Source organism: Oreochromis aureus, linkage group 7 (genome assembly GCF_013358895.1).
Source record: "Oreochromis aureus strain Israel breed Guangdong linkage group 7, ZZ_aureus, whole genome shotgun sequence".
Lineage (NCBI taxonomy): Eukaryota > Metazoa > Chordata > Actinopteri > Cichliformes > Cichlidae > Oreochromis > Oreochromis aureus.
Genome location: NC_052948.1, coordinates 26,880,302 through 26,900,284, shown reverse-complemented (window position 1 = coordinate 26,900,284; position 19,983 = coordinate 26,880,302). Strand labels below are relative to the sequence as shown.

General features: G+C 40.3%; 2 protein-coding genes across 10 annotated transcripts in view; both read right to left on the bottom strand.

Moving 5' to 3' along the window:
* On the bottom strand, window positions 1-2,250 carry il17c (interleukin 17c). Its single transcript, XM_031753483.2, has 3 exons — window positions 2,123-2,250; window positions 1,745-1,980; window positions 1-744 (listed from the first exon to the last, which is right to left on the bottom strand). The coding sequence occupies exons 1-3, from the start codon at window positions 2,135-2,137 to the stop codon at window positions 501-503; spliced, it is 495 nt and encodes a 164-aa protein (XP_031609343.1). The 5' UTR covers window positions 2,138-2,250; the 3' UTR covers window positions 1-500.
* Window positions 2,251-9,027: 6,777 nt separating this feature from the next.
* Window positions 9,028-19,983, bottom strand: part of zc3h18 (zinc finger CCCH-type containing 18) — a 55,548-nt gene continuing 44,592 nt past the window's right edge. For 8 of the 9 annotated variants that reach the window (XM_031753494.2, XM_031753490.2, XM_031753491.2 and 5 more), the window contains 7 exons: window positions 19,763-19,876; window positions 19,539-19,547; window positions 19,244-19,449; window positions 17,314-17,528; window positions 14,586-14,685; window positions 11,615-11,702; window positions 9,028-10,182 (listed from right to left, as the gene is read on the bottom strand). In XM_031753494.2, the coding sequence (XP_031609354.2) occupies window positions 9,972-10,182; window positions 11,615-11,702; window positions 14,586-14,685; window positions 17,314-17,528; window positions 19,244-19,449; window positions 19,539-19,547; window positions 19,763-19,876 (943 nt within the window). In that variant the 3' untranslated portion in view covers window positions 9,028-9,971. The remainder of the gene's footprint in view (window positions 10,183-11,614; window positions 11,703-14,585; window positions 14,686-17,313; window positions 17,529-19,243; window positions 19,450-19,538; window positions 19,548-19,762; window positions 19,877-19,983) is intronic. The other variant, XM_031753489.2, reaches the window with a different exon arrangement.

Sequence of the window (19,983 nt, the reverse complement as noted above, 5' to 3'; positions counted from 1 at the left end):
TTTTATTTATTTTGCTTCAAAGAAGCTAAACTTTAAGTCTTCACTAGACTTATATAGTCCCACTAGGACAAAACCTTGAGTATAAATAAATATAAAGTAGAGTAGCAAACCAAATAAATAAATCATTCTTGAAATACCATTAACAGTTCAATTGTTATGTAACAAAACTATATAATAGCTTTTTTTTTTCAATGAGAAGGTCATCAATATGAATAAAATCAAGTAATAAAATACCCAGATTACATTTACTGCATTATGCAGAAGTCTGTAAACAAAACTAAGAGAGCAAACAGCTACAAAATATATTATTGATAAATAAACAGAAAATAGCTAGGTGTATAAATAGGCTTTAAATATTCCCAGCGATGTTCCTTCTAAGTCACAGCCTGCTCACTATGAGCATGCTGCAGGACTTCACACCGCTGATTAGACTTGGTGCATTTCATGAACTTCATGCATTTTATGCGTGTCATGTGATAACAGGTCTGGATGGTTCTCCCCTAGGAACTCTGGGGTCTGACACAGGTACACCCCACAGCTACTTCCACATTCACTGGTCTCAGACGGTAAGTCTTCTTATCGTCACAGAGCTCCTTTTTGAGAAACACTCTGTTCTGAACGATGGGAACTGAGTTGTAGTCATAGTCCTCAATCCCTTTACCGTTTTTGAGCTGGATGCATCCTGAACACAGGCACTGAGCAGCAACATATGTCGAAGGAAAGTGATCTTCCTTCATGTGAGTTCTGTTAAAAACAAAAGAAGACTCTGTGAGCTGCAGTTTATTCAGACGTGGAGTGTGTGGTTCTACATGTCAGTGACAGCAGATGGTCTTTTCAGCCAAGCTGGTAAAGCAGTAAATACAGAAGCCCCGTCCAAAATGTTAGGAAAGCAATCCTGAGAACAGGGCACATTCATCCTGTGCTATTTTCTTTCTTTTCTTTTCTTAAAAAAACCAAACAAACATCAACGTGTCAACAAAATTTAATGAAACCATTCACCACAAGATGGCAGCGTTTGGCTTGAAGGTTTCAGCGTCACTTGAGCCAGAATTATCTATTCTGTTCTTTTGAAGTAACTTTTGTATCGTTACCTGAAGAGATGACTCTTCAGAGATACAGGATGCAGTCATTCCCGGCAGCTATGTGCCAAGAGCGCCACAGTCACTGCAGGTGACGCAAGCATTGGATGAACCGGGAAATCCCTGGTTCATCCAATGGTTGCGTCACTTGCGCTGGAAGGACCAGCGCCAATTATCACTAAAGGCACGCGAATAAGCTGGACTGTGCGCTAATTATGGCTTTATTTTACTTGTAGCCGTGTGATGCCTGAGTTATTTATTCACTTATCTGTTTATCTGTTTATGTCTCTTTCAACATTCAAAACAAGAAGTTCTAGTTTCTAGCTGCTGTTCATTTATATTTGCGCGCAGTCGACCGGTTTGTAGTTAATGATTTTACTACGTCATAGAAAAGAAAATCCGAGCTTCTGGTTTGAACTGCTTCTCTCTCTGTGTAAAAGTTTGACTCTGGTCTAACGTGACAAAGACCCCAAACAAAATGTAAAGATGGAATTTTTTGTAAATCTCTTTCTTTTAAGACACTTTGTTATCTTTCGGGAACTTCTCTCTCCCGCTGTTTGTGGGAGGTTAGAAAGGACTTTTAAAGCCTTTAAAAAGTCATTTGATTCATATGCTGCATGTTAAATACTGAATAACATTTAAAATGTGCTCAGGCTGCTCCTTACACGAATCTCCAGGGGGACAGAGACCTTTCTCGCTGCTCCTCTGACAGCGGCGTCTTGTAAAGATCCAGGGGACAAGAGTAAGATGAGCTGTGAGCCGTTGTCCGTGGAGCCTCTGTGGGCTGCAGGTAGTGCGTCCTCAGCTTCCTGTGCGCCGCTGCCTGTAGCTCCTTGTCGTTATAGCAGCGGAACATCTTGGACGACCACATGGGCACGATGAACAGTACGAAGATGAGAACCTGGGGAGACGCAGACAAACCATGTCATTTCATTTCATTCATACAGCTGTTTAAAAAAAGGCAGTAGTCTGGAGGTGGAAACAGAAGCAAAGGGAAAGCAGTGGTGGAGGTAGCAGCGGCAGATGTCCCGCATTGGACTCACCTTTTTTAAATCCATCCTCCGACTCTGTCAAACTCTGTCTGACTCTTTCCAAGGTTAGCCGGTCGGAGTTTATATGACATCCAGTCATTCATCTCTTATTTATGGATACAAAAGATGGGGGCGTGGGAGGGAAGGGAGGGGGTGCTTTTACTTCCTTGTTTCCGGCAGTGAAGCAGCTGTAACGCCGGCAGTAGGTAAGGACTGCTGTCATAGAGAACACAGACCTGAAATTTCTTCTCTCTCTCGCTCTCTCTCGCTCTCTCTCTCTCACACACACACACACACACACACACACACACACACACACACACACACACACAGTGACAACTGAGTCACCTGTGTGGTGCCTGTTTTTACACCTTTTATTTAATGTTATAACAGTAAACATCAGAGAAACACAAACTAATCTTTCGAGCAGGGGTATCCTACTATCAGATTACTGTCGAAAAAAAATACATGTTATAAATATTTATAGAAGATCTTGGTGAAAAATATCAGTAAACATGTTGTCACTCAAATGCATCTATAAATATATTTATACGTGCGCAGGGAGAGAGACTGTAACCGGAACTGTACAAAGAAAAATCATCCCAGTTCCTGTGATGGTTGGGTGTAGTTAGGTTTTAAAGACATCGCAAATTACTCAAAAGAGTTATTCACTTAAACATTTTTAATTTCAGAAATTCACGTCCACACACAAGGGGGCACTACAGGGATTAAACAAGTGGGTCAATCCTACATTCCCGTGGGTTTATCCACACCAACTCACGTGGCGATAAGTTCTAACTTTTTCTTTTGAGGTAAATGTGACTTTATAAAATCTCAAAGCTACAGCAGACATTTGTGTGATTCCCCTAAAGCTTAACCAGTAGCTTAATTTTTACATTGGACTGAAACGTGGTTTTACTATAACAAAGTCTAAATGATAATTTACAGCTAAATTGTTCCTAAAGCTTTACAATGATAAAATAAATACTCCTACCGTAATGAAGAATCTTTATTTTTCTCCAATTATTAGCAAAAATAAGAGAAAAGAAATAAATGAAAAAAGTTGACTCTTGCTATAGCTTTTAAGATAAAAACCCTAAACATACACTGATGATCCAAAGTGCTGTAGTGGGGTGTTAGGCTACCATGCTCTGCCAGAGTAGCTTCTAGTACTGATTCCAAGTCTGACTCTACTGAAGGGATGAACACTATTGTTTCAAAAGACATTTCCTCCTGTGGGTTTTTTGATGATGATGCTGGAGAGGACTTTCTAATTTGTCATAGCTGGGCAGAGATCTGGTTGTTGTCATCACCTTTTATATGCTATGGATGTGTGTAGTATCATCGTGGAAGAGACCACTTGCATCAGGACATACAGATGAGGAAAAACCTGTTAGCTCGCAAAAAGTCTTTTAATTTAATTTAATTTAATTTAATTTAATTTAATTTAATTTAATTTAATTTAATTTTTTGTTTTTAACAGAGCAAAGGATTTTCAACACAGAATTTCTAAACACAGCAGTTTTCTTTAGAAAGCATAAATTACTCAAAGCACAAACCACTGCTGTGCAGTGAAGTTCTTTAACTTTGTAACGTCCAAAGCTTCTAAAATCAAGAGAACACGCTTTGCTGTCACCCTTCTTGACAAGGGGAACCACCCCAGTCTACCAATCCACAGACCCTGTCCCTGACTGTTGCAGTCAGTGTTGCAGAGGTGCGTCAGCCATGACAGCCCCACAGCATCTAGAGCCGGATGAATCTCATCCATCCCAGGAGCCCTGCCACCGTGGAGTTGTTTAACTGTGACCTCACCTCCATTGATGGAAAAATCATTCCTGTCACTGCCTGATATAGTTGGGCAAGTGGTTGAAGGAATAATATCTGGAATAACAGCATAGTCCCACCCCCAATATACACAGTGTAGGGAGGAAGCTGCTTTCCTCTCCTGAATTGTCTAAAGGCTTACCAGAATCACTTCAAGCCCTGCTCAATTGCTTCACCATATTTGTCCCATTCTGCTTGGCCTGCCAGTAGCTTCCAGCTGCCTCTAGAGTCCCACAAACTAGCCATGCTTGATAGAACTCCTCCTGAAGCTTTGCAGCTCCTTTCACCTCCATTTGGTTTGAGGATTACTGCCATGACAAGCACCAGCCGCTTTGGAGACACGACTCTGCACAGACCCACCAGCAATGAAGATGCAGAACATGGTCCATTCAGATTCACTGTCCCTAATTTCCCTCCCTTGTCCTGTGTCTCAGGGATTCTGACAGTTAGTGTGATTCATGTTGATTCATTTACATTAGCATAGTACAATGCTGCAATCAGGACTTATTAAATAATTTATTTAACAAGAACTTCATCCACATTTCACTGTTTACTACTCTTTGCATCTGGGGATTTTATATTGTTCGGTCTATGTGAGTTTTTATGCTTAAATTGTTTTTTGCTAATTTGAAGTCTCTGATCACCATGTTGTTGCTAATCCCTTCCTATGTAAATGCTCCTTAAAGATTGGTATTTTGTCTGTCGCTGTGTTGGGTAACCAGGAGTGGTAACACTAGCAACCTTGGTTAGCAAGCGGCATTCATAAACTATACCGGTACAACACCTAGACAGACATACTAAGTGCTGAGTAATCTTCTTGTAGTGTCTGTACTGCACAGCAAACCATATCATTTGTCAGATAATTCCAGTGACAAGTAGAAGTGGTCATGCCCATGCTATAAAATGTATTTAACACAGGGGTCTATGAAAATCAACTTACTTTTTGAGAGTAATTTCAGTTTATGCCACCTCCAAACTGGCTTCAATTACTAGTCCCAGAGGTTGACGATGCACCTACCCTTTAAGCTTCAGTACTAAAATCTCTGTCTAATTATTCTCATTAACACAAAAAAGAAGGCTCCCTGGAGCTGTCACTGTTTGGACCTCTAATAAATAAGACTCTATCCAATCACAACCAACAATGAAAGTTCCTACATTCTCCTGTGTATTATGCTGATATACTTTTGATTTCCACAGTTCCTCTTTGCCTCAGCACCAACAGTATCAATGATGTCTTCTTGTTTTTCAGCTGCCATTAGGACACGTGCAATAAATGTAAGAAAGCACCTGCCAGCCTAACCACAGTGTCCAGAGAACACATGGTACCATGCCATTATGTCCATGTAGATTCCACTGTTCCCCTTTTTTCCCTCAAGGACATTCAGTGTTTTCAAACAAACCCCTTTCCAACACATGAATTGTAAAACAACAACAACAAACAAAACAAAACAAACAAACAAAAACCCCTCCATTTAAACTTCCCATTAAAAGATGTAAACACAACAAGTCATTATATCTTGGCATGAATGAGTGTCAGCAAGAAAATGGGAAACTATCACTGCCCTGCCCCATAAAAGTAAGTGTGAAATATCTTCAGTGAATATTTTTGCTCGCATCTTAGCATCATCTCTTTCTCATATTTTCTCATATACTCTTATGCCATGTCATGAATGCTACTGTAATAATTGTTATTATTACCTAAATAGTAAACACAGTAGAACAAGAAAAAAAAGTATTCACCTTCACGTTCTCCACTTGGCCTTGTTGCTCATGTTGTCAGATTTGGTACCAGTCATTGAGTTATTTTACACGCAAGTCACATTTTTTCTTTTGACGTCGTTTCTGTCCTGTTCAGTTTCTCCCATAGCTGAAAGGTATGAAGACATGGATGCTGTATATTAGCAATAATATTGAGTAGTTGTTTCATGTCCAGTTTAAAGAGATTTAACAAAGACTCCAAATGGCTTTTTCAAAACAATAAAAAAAGATATGGTTTAAAAAACAAAAAACAAAAAACAAAAACCTATATCTACTGTACAAGAGTACTCAAAATTTGTTGTTTTTTGCCTGGGAATCTTACTGTCACAGTGTCTGACCGCATTGGGGCATTTTGTCGATATGTTGGTTCATTTATCAACAGAGGGGAATGTCCTCTTATCTAATGTTTCAGGGGCATTTGCAGGTAACTTTCCAGTGGTCATTCTACTTAGAGGCCATTCAACATTGAAAAGCTTTTGCAGATGCAAACGTGAATGTCTCTAGACATCTGCAAATCACAAAGAGCCAAAGTGACTTCACTAGAGTTGGCTGTTTCACCAACTTAATTGTGTATCCTGTCTGCACCCATTTAAGTAGGCTATAAATGCAAGCCTATGTAGCCAACCTTGCTGCATCGTTTGGCCATGCACACTATTATTACTGCAAACATTAAAACATCTCAGCTGGCACGCACCCAGATTTTAATGTAAATGTTTGAAGTTCATTATGTTTTCAGTTTTACAACCATTTATTATATATAATTTGCTACCAGTTCTAAACATATTATTGCTATTGTGAAATTTTAATTGACGATAGTTAGTATGTAAAGGAATAAAGAATTAATTGTAGACTTTAGTAATGACTTAAAACTTGACAAAAGACTTTGGGGTCTTAACTCGGGACTCATAAGTCATGATTTGAGAGTCTTGATTTGGGACTTGATCACCTGAACTTGTGTCCTCTAAACTACAATGCATGACATCCTCCTTCAGACAAACTTCAAAGAAGTATAACAGGAATAGCGACTCTTCTGTGGTGTTGGCCATGTCCATGTCTAAAAACAATATTATCTTTGCATAACAGAGCTGCAGCCAAGGAGACTCACAGGTTAATATGGACCTTCACCAACCTAAATCCTTAAATTCAATGACAAGTCATAACCACGTTGGAAGCATCACTTACATCACCTACCTGTTGGCAGATTTGTTTATTTATTGTGGTCTGGTGTTTCCCCTAACTATGTACTCAGGGTGTTCATAGTTCCTATTTATGAATTCCTCCAGGATTATTTCTTGAGTCTGTAGGTGACTTTTCCCCATGACTGCAAAGTTTATGTGGTTAATTTTTCTAAAATTTCTCCAAAAGTGCAATAAAAGTGTTTCCACTACATGCCAAATGGGCTGTTCGATGTTAGAGAGTTGTTTATTCAGTTATGTCGACGTTATGGAAAACTAAACAAATTTTTTGGTTCAGATACAGGTCACATGTTTGGAAGAGGAATTTCTAAATGCAAAACACCTCATGCATCCAGAAAATACCCCACATAGATCACATAGCTTTGAATATATCTATCTATCCACACACACACACACGAGGTACAACACACCTATCTATATATCTATCTATATCTATCTATATCTATATAGATATATATATGAATAAAATTCCCCTCTCGCCCCTGTGGATGGTCTATCCTTCAAGCTCGGGTTCTCTACCAGAGGGCTGGGACTTGAGGGTCCTGTGGAGTCTGCGCAGTATCTTAGCTGTTCCTAGGATTGTGCTCTTCTGTACAGAGATCTCCGATGTTGTTCCTGGGATCTGCTGGAGCCACTCACCTAGCTTGGGAGTAACCGCACCTAGTGCTCCGAGTACCATTGGGACCACTGTTACCTTCACCCTTCACATCATCTCGAGCTCTTCTCTGAGCCCTTGGTACTTCTCTAGCTTCTCGTGTTCCTTCTTCCTGATGTTGCTGTTATTCAGTATCGCTACGGCTGTTTTCTTCCACTTGTCTACCACCACTATATCCGGTACTGCTTGGTTAGCCATCACCATTTTGTCCGTCTGTATCTGGAAGTCCCACAGGATCTTAGCTCGGCCATCCTCCACCACCCTAGCCAGCGTCTCCCATTTTGACCTTCGGTCTTCCAGTCCATACTTGCACAGATGTTTCTGTACACTATGCCAGGCACTTGGTTATGGCGTTCCATGTATGCCCTGCCCGCTAGCATCTTGCACCCTGCTGTTATGTTATGTGACATGGATTGTCTCAGGGGCATCTTTACACAGCCTGTACCTGGGGTCTTGCCTGGTGTGATAGACCCCAGCCTCTATGGATCTTGTAGAGCTTGTTCCTGTGCTGCCATGATTAGTGCCTCTGTGCTGTCTTTCAGTCCAGCTTTAACAAGAGATGAAGACCTGGATGACATCTAATTTTCTTCTCCTAAATTAGGACAAAACTGAGGTTAGAATCTTATCAATGTTGTATTTAACTGGATGCTTACTCTGGATGGCATTACCTTTAATGCCAACTGTATTCTTGTCTCGCCAATAATAGTAAAAATACTGTGCTCAGTGATATCAAACACTGCACTGAGCTCTAACAGGCCAAGAACAGAGATGAGTCCACTGCCATAAGATCATTTGTAAATTCTGAAAGATGGAAAGTATTCAGATAAACCAGTCTTTGGTAAATGATCTGTTTTTTTCCTGCCAAGAATATTTGAAAGGAAGGAGAGTTTGAAGATTGGTCTATGAATAGCTAAGACAGCTGGATCAAGTAAAAGGATCTGAAAAGCCTATGGTGTACTGCCAGTTAATGCAGAACACCATAGCGTTTGCATCTATCCAAAAGATCGATATAGCCAATGTGATATCACCCACTGGTTGTTGCACCACTGGCCATTGGCGAAGTGTAGACTTAGATCACTAGGCTCACTTTTCCTCCAGCACCAGGTTTTTCTCTTTGTAGAACTGGTAGCTGCTGAGAAAGTGCAGTCAGGACTGCAGTGTTGACTGACACTGCCCTGTCAAAAGCAAAACTATGACAAGCTCAGCTATGACCTCACTGTGACCTTAGAAACAACGGCTTAACGAATACAAAGAAAGTGATAGTGACTTTATTAGAGATGGCAGATGGGAATTTCTCAACACTCAATCGTGATGGTTCAATGCTGTGAACAGCATTGCTAGCTTAAAAAACCCTGGACGTTCTTAACAAACAACAAACTGTATGCTGTTTAAATTGAACAATGCCCCTTTCAAATGATAACACATTACTGTGGATCTGTACTATAACACATTTTTTTTCAACAGTAAACAGCACACAAAGGAAATTGTCTTATCAAAATAGTTTATTTAGAGGCTTTTCTCACAAAAGCAAGACATACGTTGTCTCTAAATGTTCCCATTCCACCTCAGACTCCTCCAACAAAAAATGTGACAGAAAACATTGTTTTATCACTTAAGAGCTAAGAAAACAAAACATTGGAATTTTTTAAAAAGCAATACTTCACATCAATGTGGTTTATAATGATATGCTTGAAAGGTTCTGAGCTGTGAAAATGACCACTATCCTAAAACACAGTAAGGAGGCGAGGCATTGGTTAAAGAGGGAGCTGGGCCGAGTATGGATGCTTGTGAACTTGGAGATTTGTACAAAGAAGCGCTCTGAGGTCCTGTGGGCTGTTGGTACCCTGTAGAGCTGAGCCAACAGTCACACCACTGCACATACAGGAAAAAGGAGAAAAAAAAATGCAAGAACAAGACAGTAAAAGAGAGAGAAACGGCTCAGTGTTTATAGATCTATTATTCATCACACCATGAGGAAAATGCTTCCATTCTAGTGAGGGAACAAAGTGAGCAGCAGGTAAACACAGTACCCCTTTACTATCCTGTCTCTGCATTATTAAGTCTAAACATATTGCACTCCATTCCTGAGACGTCCCTTTCCTTGCCAAATGCCCAGATGACCTCTTCTATTTGTGAGGCAATATGTGGCCGAGACATTAAAAGGATTTTAACGGGAGCAAACTCGGGAACATGGAAGTGATCAATGTTCGAAAAATGAAGCAGAGCCCATCAAGCCCAAGGTGGTTTTTGTGGCAATTACTTCCTGTTCACTCACACAACAGCCTTTATAACCAAACCATACAAGATTTTTACATGTCCATTGGAGATCTGAGAAAAAACAAAACAAAAAAGCAGTCCACCCCGTGACCCTCATGGTTGCCCAGGCAGACTTTGCATGTGGATGAACAGGTTAGGGCTGTGCTGCCATTTATTTGGCAGGAATCTTTGCTCGTTTACGGGCGATGGCGTCTTCCACAGCCTTCAGCTGTTTCAGAAGCTCCTCGCGCCGGGACAGCGTGTTACTGGGTTTGCTAGAACCCGATCCGGCAGCCGATGCTGGACTCGGTGCGACCAGCTTGGCCGATGGAGCTGCTGGGCTTTTCCCAGATGATTTGGGAGGTGGAGACAGAGGACGTTTTCTAAGAAGACAGAAAAAGTTAGGGGTTATAATTACCAGCCAAGTGCAGATGAGAATACATGACTAAAAACAGGAAGAGAAATGGCCAATGAGAGAAACAGAAAGAATGAGAATATGATTCTGTAGCCAGAGAACGTCTGAGAGCCATTCCCTGCATTCACTTCTTCCACTACTGAATCGGCCTTTTGTTTGACAACACTCAAGTTAGATGACAGCACACATCATGCCTTCCATTTTAAACGGGATGTTTTGTTGATTCATAGACTATCATAAACCCATTCAGTATTTATCTACATCTGGGTGTGTTTTAACTGTTAAACTGTTTAATCCTAGCTGTTAAAGCTAGTTATCCGCTAACTTTAGTTATAACTAGATCCCTGCAAGTTTCAGCAAGTTCAATATAAAACTTTGTCAGCTTTAAAGTAATTACATACAATTCTTAATAGCACATATTTAACAGGTTAAATATAGAATCAACCAACCAAAATCAGACATCATACTGTTTAGTCTTTAGACTGCTAACAAAAGTAAAGAAGTTTAAGCCACAATTTTGAGCTAAAAAAAACCAAAACAACGCAAACAAAAAACCCTCTATTTGCATATCACTCAATGAAAAGCAGAAACAATTCTCAGTTTTCAGAAACTAGAAGCAGTTTTGTGGAAGCTTTTTTTTCATTTCTGGTTAACTGTGCAGACTGAAAATAGTACCTGCTGAGCATCTAATGAACTGTTGACACTGTCCCTGAACCATTTTAAAAATCTTTTGATCAAAAGCCTTTTGGTAAATTAGACTACTGAACAATGTTGACATTGTTTATGATACTGGCCTTTTAGTTAATTAAACAATTACTACTATTCGGGTATACCAAAGTTTAACAATGCCTATAGCATAGTACAGCATTTGATGCTTATTCACCACATAGTAAAAATGATTACTTTTTGCATTTGGGACTGTTGGTCAGACAAAACAAGGAAATGGAAATGGTCCCTTTGATCTCTTGATTTTCACAAGTCTGTTCAGAGTTTTACTAAGGCAATTCCCTGGCCCCAATATAACCCTCTATGTTAAATGTTATTTCAATTCTTTCATTTGGTTATGCCTCTGTGCTCAGAGTACAAAACAGGATGCTAGATAACACAACGGAATTATTTCATAGAGGGGATTTCGCACAAGAGACAATGCATACTACAACACGTGCAGGGAAGGTTTACTACAGTGGGCCTGTTCCTCATTTTGGCTTATGAAGTTTGCCAGACCACATGACATGACAGACATGTGTTTGGGCTGAGTCACCATGATCACTGCTGCCTATACAGAGGCTGTACAACACAGAGAAAGGTGATTTAAGAAATTCCACAGTTCTAGCTGAATGTTTGTTGTGTTCAGTGAAGGTTTAAAAACCACAGGCCTTCAGCAACAATAAGCCACCAACCTGTCTCCCTGTGGGGGCATGGGTCGCCCTCTGGGTCGATCTATTCGAGGAGAAAGTGGGAGTCGGCCAGGTATCCTCTTATCGCGGCCTAAAAAACACCAGATTAAGAGATAATGAGGCAGACAGACTAAAGTACATTAAAGCTGTTCATATGAAAACAGGTGTAATTTTTTCCGCTGTCTTTATCACCCAAGTATCAAATTCCAAATAATTCCCATATTTCCGGAAACCATTGGAATCTTCTCTCTATCCCAAAATAGTTGAGGAGTTACAATAATATGAAGGCACATGGTAAAATCCAGACAGAGCTGATTTTTCTGTGTTCACACAGTACCTTGTGAATGCTTTGTGGTTCTGGGATACATCAAATATCCCCGTACAGACTGTCTTCTTTTCTTTCCGAAACAGTTTTTCTCTAGCACAAATGGTAACAGAGTTATTTAAAGAGTGCTTGCACAATGGACCCTCTGTCAGGTTGATGGTTTAAAAAAAACCAAACACACAACAAAACAAAACAAAAAAAAAAAACCCCAAAACAAAAAAAGATTTGAAATATCTACACTTCCACTTTGGGTGAGGCTCAATTACAATGTGGGCTTGTATTTTTGTAATATAAGTTAACAGAATGGAAGCTGATATTCAAATCAACCCAGCCTGTCCTGGTGCAGCCACACTGGTAGTAAGAATGTACAAGCAGGTTGGCCTATACTAGCATTTCTTTCACACAAGTCCTGGGAGCATAGATTCCAAGATGGCACAAAGAGTTTATTGCTATTATTGGAAAATAATAACAGCAATAATATGAGCTGTGTAAAAACAAAAACACTTCCCTGTTACTTTGTTTACTGTTTTGACCTAATTAAAATCTGTCACTAAGGCGATGGGTCTTAGCCTCTTAGACTGAATGGGTGGATGATGTTAGGTGTGTGCATAGGGGCATCCACAAATATGTCATAGTGCTGCTCGGGAAAAAAATACAAGGGCAAAACGCATAGAGTAAAGGCTGCGGTTTGCTCTTTCCTGGGGCATCCCTTAATTGCGGTGACAGATTTGCAGGAGTTCATTAACCTGTTGGGGCAGTGTGTGGAGATGCATTCACTTGCATGGAAGACGAACACACCCAGTTGCTGGTGCCAAAAAGCCACCGAGAAATTATTTTCCAGGCGGTTCATTACAACCCAATGGCATAGAAGATTGTGGGATATAAAAAAAAGCTAATAATGACTGGGCATTCGGGGGATGTGCAACAATCATGCACCTTGTCCTGACTGTTAGATGGTGAACCAGCCCGGCATTCCAAAAGCACCTTTGTGCCCATTACTGCTAACGGAGGTCCTTTTTGAGTGCATGGACTAGAGCTGGGCGATATGACCCAAAATTCATATCTCGATATTTTTTAGCTGGATGGCGAGATAAGATATATATCTCGATATTTTTTTAAAGCCATAAAGTAAGAACAAAAAGAGAGTTCTTAGTCAAAGCTGTGTCTCAGATGTCACACAGGCACTTTTATTAACATACAGCATAGATGTACATGAAAAAAACTACTCAAAAATAAATGATGAGCATTTATTAAATAATGATGCTCTATAAATAAAAGAAAACTATGTTGTTTTGTGCATAACAAAGAGCTCACAATTGTGCAGTCAAAATGTAAACTAAAAGACGCTGAGCATAATAACATAGACAGATTTCACAGCTGCTCTGTTCTCAACTTCTACTGCGTGACTGACAGCCTGGAGTTTGAAATCCGCTTCGTAACCATGTCTCTGAACAGGTGCCATTTATGGTCCTTATACACACACAATACGGTAATATTACGTTGAAGCACAGTACGTATCACTCCGCGAGGCTCCTCGGTAGCCGTAATGCTCCGACAATCCATCAAGCGGTGCAGCTCCGTAGCTTACCAAAGTCGAACTAAAACATTTTTTGACAGATTGCTGAGCGCTGTGTATCACATAAAATCGGTTCGCGGTCATCAAGCACAACCAGAATTCATACAAAAGGCGCGCAGTCAACTTTTGAGAAAATGAAAGGATTTCAGGCCGTGCATGGCGTTAGCGTGGTTAGCTCGTTAACACGTTGACGCCGTCCAGCCCCACGCACGGGGCGATGCGCAGTAACTCATTAATGGAGATTTGCCGTGTCCATCTTGTCGCTGCCTGCAGGTGAAGCGATGGGGGAGGAGGGGGAGTTGTGTTCAGTGAAGGAGAGGCGAGGTCGAGTAACGTTGCATAAAGACAAAAGTGGACGAAAGAGAGGCAAACTTGCGGCTCCGCAACTATAATTATAACGTAACATAGACTATATCGATATAAAGGATATTGTCACATCTTATATCTCGTATAAAAATATATCGATATTTTTAAAAAACTCGATATATCGCCCAGCTCTAGCATGGACCTCATTGGGCCATTTCAGAGAGCACTTTGATATTGCTTTGTATTAGTTCTGGTGCAACGCGATATCCTGAATCAGTGCCGCTGCAAACCATTTCTTTAAAGAGTGTAGTGCAAGCGCTGTTTTCAGATCATCTTCCCGAGATACTGACTGACCAGGGCACACTGTTCATGTCTCTCACACTAAAAGAACAATACCAATTATTGAGCATTAAATCTCTTTGGACCAGCATCTATCACCCTCGGACTGACGGGTTGGTGGAGCAGCCGAATAAGATTTTAAAGTCCATGATTCTTAAGTTCATTCACGAAGGATGAACGCAATTGGGATCGCTGGTTAGACCCTCTGTTGTTTGCAGGTTCCCCAGTTAATGTTTGGGGGTTTTAGACCTAATTGAAGAAAACTGCAAGGAAGGAATGAAATTACGTTACGTTCCGGACCTGAGAGCAAAGCTAGACACACTGAGTAGATTTTCCTGGGAGAATATGCTCCAGGCCCAGGAATGTTGGCAGCTCCTGTACAACAGAGGGGCAAGAGTGCTTGTATTTAGTCAAATAATGTTTCTCACCTTTGTCTGGAGACATAGCCATTCTTTTGTTGAGGGGGGAACCTGGCCTGTCTTTGTCTCCAGGCAGGTACCGCTTCCTGTTGCCTTTGTCTCCCTGCTGCTGAAAATCGAACAATTAAAACATTCAGGAAAAATTACAGAACAAAAGCAAAAAATGAGTCCACACTGGAATGGAAATCAAGCTCAAGTAAAGAGTCAAGTTGTCTATTGTTTCATGCAAAAATACAAATAAACTTGCTGAGATGACACTTCCTGGAAGCATAGATATTCTCTATCAGATACAAGAGGAGTGACTGAAGTTAACCAAATATTTAGGTTAGGTTCCTTATTAAGATTAACATTTGTTTAAAATATTTATAATTTATAATTTATTCTAATTTCAGGATTTAAACCAGAGGTCCCAAAAGTGCCACTAAATACATTACAGTTGGACAAAGAGTAGTGTGTTCAAAATGCCAATTTTTAGGTAAATGTGGAGCTCTTCAGTGTGCAGGCTGCAGGTCTTTGGCTTTTAAAGAGTTGTTTCAGTTCTTCTGATGAGTTTCAGCCAGGATTTCATCCATCATAGCACAGAAACAGCACTAGTGAAGGTTACTAATCTTATGGCCTCTGACAGTGGTCTGTGCTTGGTTTCACAGTAGCACCTGACACCACTGAACATTTTACTTTGGAGACTGTAACAGACAGTGAATTAATTCAATGTTCTTTATTGCATATTTGTAAGAAACATCTTTTTTAAATTTTCCTTGAACTGCATACTGTGAAGATACTTACTTCTGTTACGTACTTTCTTCTGTTTGGTTACAATTGGCAATGAGGTCAACGTGTCTCTGTTAGTTTGAGTTTCCATGTAAAACGTGATAAAACAAGCATTTATGTATGTACACTTGTATTTGCTGCATTAATCTTGGTAACAATGTTTTTTTTTTTAAACCATGTCTCATGTGATGGTTTAAATCATTTTATTTTCACTGAGTATGTGAGACAGGCTAAAAGAGCATGATTGTTTTATGCTTAGGAAACTGTTGAGATTTCTAAATATAGTTACTTTCATTTTATTTGTTCTCACAATAACAATGCTGAGTGATCCTGTTGGTGAGCTTGGAATAACTGATATGTAAACAAAGAACTTCTCCTTGTGGTAACTGATGGGAGTAACAGAGACTATAATACAGCATTTGGTTTAACAGTAATGCATTCCACTAGCTTGAATCATAATTTTTAGATTGATTCCAGTCTGTAAACATACTGCTTTTTCTTAAACTCAAAAGCTAAGTGACAAGTTGGTCAAGATTCTTTTCACGTTGTACATACTTTCTAGAGCTGGGTGATAAAACGATAACGATATGTACTGCGAAATAACTTTTTCTCGATAGAAAAATTAAACTATTGCGATAGGCCTCATCTCTCTTGTCCTCTTAAAAGAAAAAAAAGAACAGCCAATCCAAATTAAGTAGCGCAGAGCCGAACCAATCACAGCCGCAGCGTCACGTCACGTGACTTGTTACGTACAGCACAAGTGCCAAGGCGCACATGTGTATTTGTTTGGGAAGCAGCCAGCCGGGCTGCCCAGGTAATGAAGGAAATGAGTTTGCCGACTAGAGAAAAACCAACCGAGAGCGTGAGCGAAGGTTACCGAAGAAAAAACAGATGATGGTTCCAATGCCGGAGAGACTGTCGAAGGGAAGGGCCACAGAAGTTCCGTAGTGTGAAGGTATTTCGGCTATTTCAAGTCTGACAAAAAACAGAGTAGCGCGCACTGTAAATTGTGCCGAAAGTAAGTCTGGAAATACAATAAAGCGGTGCATGCTCAATCTCTGACTGAAAGCGCTAATTCGTCATTCGGCTTTTGTCAGACTAAAGTAACTGTTAAAACTGTTTGAAAAGCTAATCAGTTTATTTGATATTGACAAAAGTTAGTCAATTTTGTCTGTTCTTCTGTAAAACAAACTAAGATTTATTTTTAGAATTAAAAATTTTGTTTCTAAGTGGAATTGACAATTTAGTGGTCTGTTTTGATTTTTCTGTTTTGAAACTTAAACGCTTTAGCGGCTGCCTTTTGTGTAGTTTGCAATATTTGCCTTTATTTATCTGAAACTGAAGTCTCATGTTCCTTAAGTACATCTACCCTGTTGAACTTATTATGGGAAATAAATATTTAAATCAAAACAAGCTGCTAATTATTTCACATTTTACTTGTGAGCAACGGCACATTTAAATCTTACAAATATAGTTATTTGGCTTATATCGTGATATATATCGTTATCGCCTGAAATGAAAAAAACATATCGTGATATGAAAAAAATCTTATATCGCCCAGCTCTAGTACTTTCCTTATAAATGTTAATTAAAAACAGTGCATACATTCAATTTACGATGGAGATGACACCCAGTTATGTTTATCAAGCCAGATGCCACACTGATAAAGGTTATAGTTGGGCCTGGATCAGGTGACTCTAAACCATTTGTTTATATTGGTTTGTGTTGTTGGTGAATTTCCATGATTTACAGAGTCATGATGTATATTGTGTTGATGCTAGTATGGATTGTCAGACTGTGTCAAAAGAGGCTATTTTTCACTTGTATAGATGTCAGAAAGTACATTTTCTTTAAGGACTTATTGTCTTGAACATTAAAGGTTCACAAAAAGCCATTAGAAACAAAAAAGGTGAGGTTTTCTGATTTAGGTAACCAGACTCCTTTAAATGTAAGAAAGCAGAATATTAACCTTGTTAAGGAGGGTGAGCTTGATGTCTCTGTGGGAACTTGAACCGCCATAGTTTCCAGGGGGGCCCATGGTGCCAGGTGGAGGATGTACTGGGTGCCCCCCCCTGTTACCAGGCCCTGCTCTGGGCATGGGATTTCCTTCTCTGGGTGGGGGACCAGACTGGTCGATCTTTCTTCGATCTTCTCTGAAGGGTTCATCCTTTTTCGATGGTCTTTCTTTAATGATGAAAAAAAGAAATATGAGAATGTCATGTGTGCAGACCCAATGTCTGATTGAAACGCATGAGGACTTACACGTAAGCTTCCAGTTTCTTCCAGTTTATCAAATCCCAAGGAGCAGTCCTTCCCTTTAAATCTAACCTCTCTTCTTCCTCTCCTGTAATGTCCTTCTTATCTTTCTCCATCTCTGAGTGGTTAGTGGATGTTAGCTCTCTTTCTTTTCACTCTGTCAAATATAGCAGCTGGACCTTTAGCTAGCAGTACACTGTGCGACAAACTGCACATAAACAGTTTGTGTGTTTGCTGATGTTCGTTGAGCTAATTGCTGCTCTTCAGTAGCACTAGCTAGATGCTGAAGTACCACAACCGCAATTTACCCCCCCCCCCGACACACATTCTCAGACACACATTGTTGTGTTTGTCTTCAACAACATGTGTCTGACAAGGTGATAATCAACACCAGGGTACCACAAGGGACCGTCCTCTCCCATTTCTTATTTATCAAACCTGTGATCTTCTGAAACTTTGTGATGACTCTGTGGTCGTTGGATGCTTCAGTGGGGGTGATGAGATGGAGTACTGGGCTAGCATGACAAAGACCAAGAAATTGAGTGTGGTCTTTGAGGCCCAGAAAACCAGTGCCCCCTATTTCAATCCAGGGGGTCGATGTGGACACAGTAGAGGACTATAAATACCTCTGAATACAAATTGACAATAAAGTGGACTGGGTTAAAAACACCACTGCACTCTACAAAAAGTGCCAGAGCTGTCTCTATCATCTGAGGTGGCAGACATCTTTTAACATCTGTTGGACAATGCTCAGGATTTCCTACAACCTGCTGTGGCCAGTGCTAGATCCTCTATGCTGTTGCAATGCTGGGGCAGCATTGGACAGATGCCAACAGAGTCATTAACGTGATCCACAAGGCCAGTAGCATTGTGTGGATGGAGCTAGAGTCTCTCAAGATGATGTCAGAGAGGTGGATATTGTACAAGATAAGGACAATGCTAGACAAAATCTCCAACCCACTCCATGACATGTTGGCCAGTCACAAAAGCACATTCAGTGAGATGACCTAAATACGCCACTCAGCGTCACAGGAAATAACTTCTGCCTGTAGAAATGCACACCCATAATAGATGAGTGTACTTCCTTTTTACCTTGAGTGTGTATTCAACTAAATTTTGTCTCCTTTCTACTATAGCTTTTATTCTGGCCTCATCTCTCTATGCTCTCCTTTTGTTCTCTTCTCTTGTCCCTCACCCCCCAACTGGTTTCAGCAAATGGCTGCCTCTCCCTGAGCTTGGTTTCTGGTTGGGGACTGTGTCACTGGGGTTTTTCTGCCATTACAGGTCTTTGCATGAGACTGTTGTGAAGAACTGGTGCAACCTAAGTAAAAGTGAACTGAATTCATTAATGCCAGTTGTACTTAGTATTTAGTAGTAAACCATTTTTTAATGTAAGACCAACTGTATGATTTCAGATTTAATTTCTAGTTGTTAGATAAAAAAAAATTTTCTTAACAAACTTTACTTAAAATTAAACGTATGAATATGGGCTACGTAAAACTGAGAACAGTCAAACTTTGGGAAGAAATTGGGGGTTGAAAACAATCAATCTGTTATTTCCAGCAGCACTACATTTATGTTTGCATGGTAGGCTGCTGGGTCCTGTGTTCCAGCTGAATGGGTGCTAGGTGGCTTGTACTAACCCCTATTCTTGTCTCTTCCATGTGGGGACCGATCGCGTGGAGGCCCTCGCTCCTTGCGAGGGTGATTTGGTGTGGGTGAGCGTGAGCTGGCAGAGGATACTGGGCTGGCCAGGTCGGCATACATGTCATCCGAGTCTGCGCTGCGTACAGAGCTGCTGCTGGATGACGCTGATGACACAGACGACACGCTGCTCACACTAAGTGATCTGCAACAAGAATTGACAGGTTGCCCTGTGAATACACAAAACACCATACCCAAACACAAAATACAAAGCTTGAACAAAAACTGTCATACCTGGATTTTCTGCAGGATTTTCCAAGAGAGGCAAAGCATGAAAGCAAGAGAAGAGAAAATATAAATTACTGAAATATAAATTACTGATATTAGGTTACAATGTTAGTAAATACAGATCAATAAGGACCAAGGCAACAGATAAATAAGATATGATAGTAATAATAGTACTCAACTCTTAACTGGCAAAATGTAGTACTTAGGACAATGACTGTGTGAATAAGTACCTGGATTTCCTGGATCCAGAGTGTGACCTTGAGAGGGTGTTGGATGAGGATCTAGATCTGGAGCTGGAACCAGTATAACTGCTACCACTTTCACTACTCCCACTCATAGTTCTCCTGCAGCACATACAGAGACAAAACGAAACGAAAACCAGAGTAAGACATAGGAATTTATTCAGTAGCTTTCACACAAGCAGATCATCGCCAAAAAAAGAAATCTGAAG

Bases quoted from the DNA above. Each gene is read 5' to 3' on its own strand.
- il17c (XM_031753483.2), bottom strand. The intron at 745-1,744 runs GTAAGGAGCAGC...TGTTTTTAACAG, and splicing joins CTGTCCCCCTGGAGATTCGT to AACTCACATGAAGGAAGATC.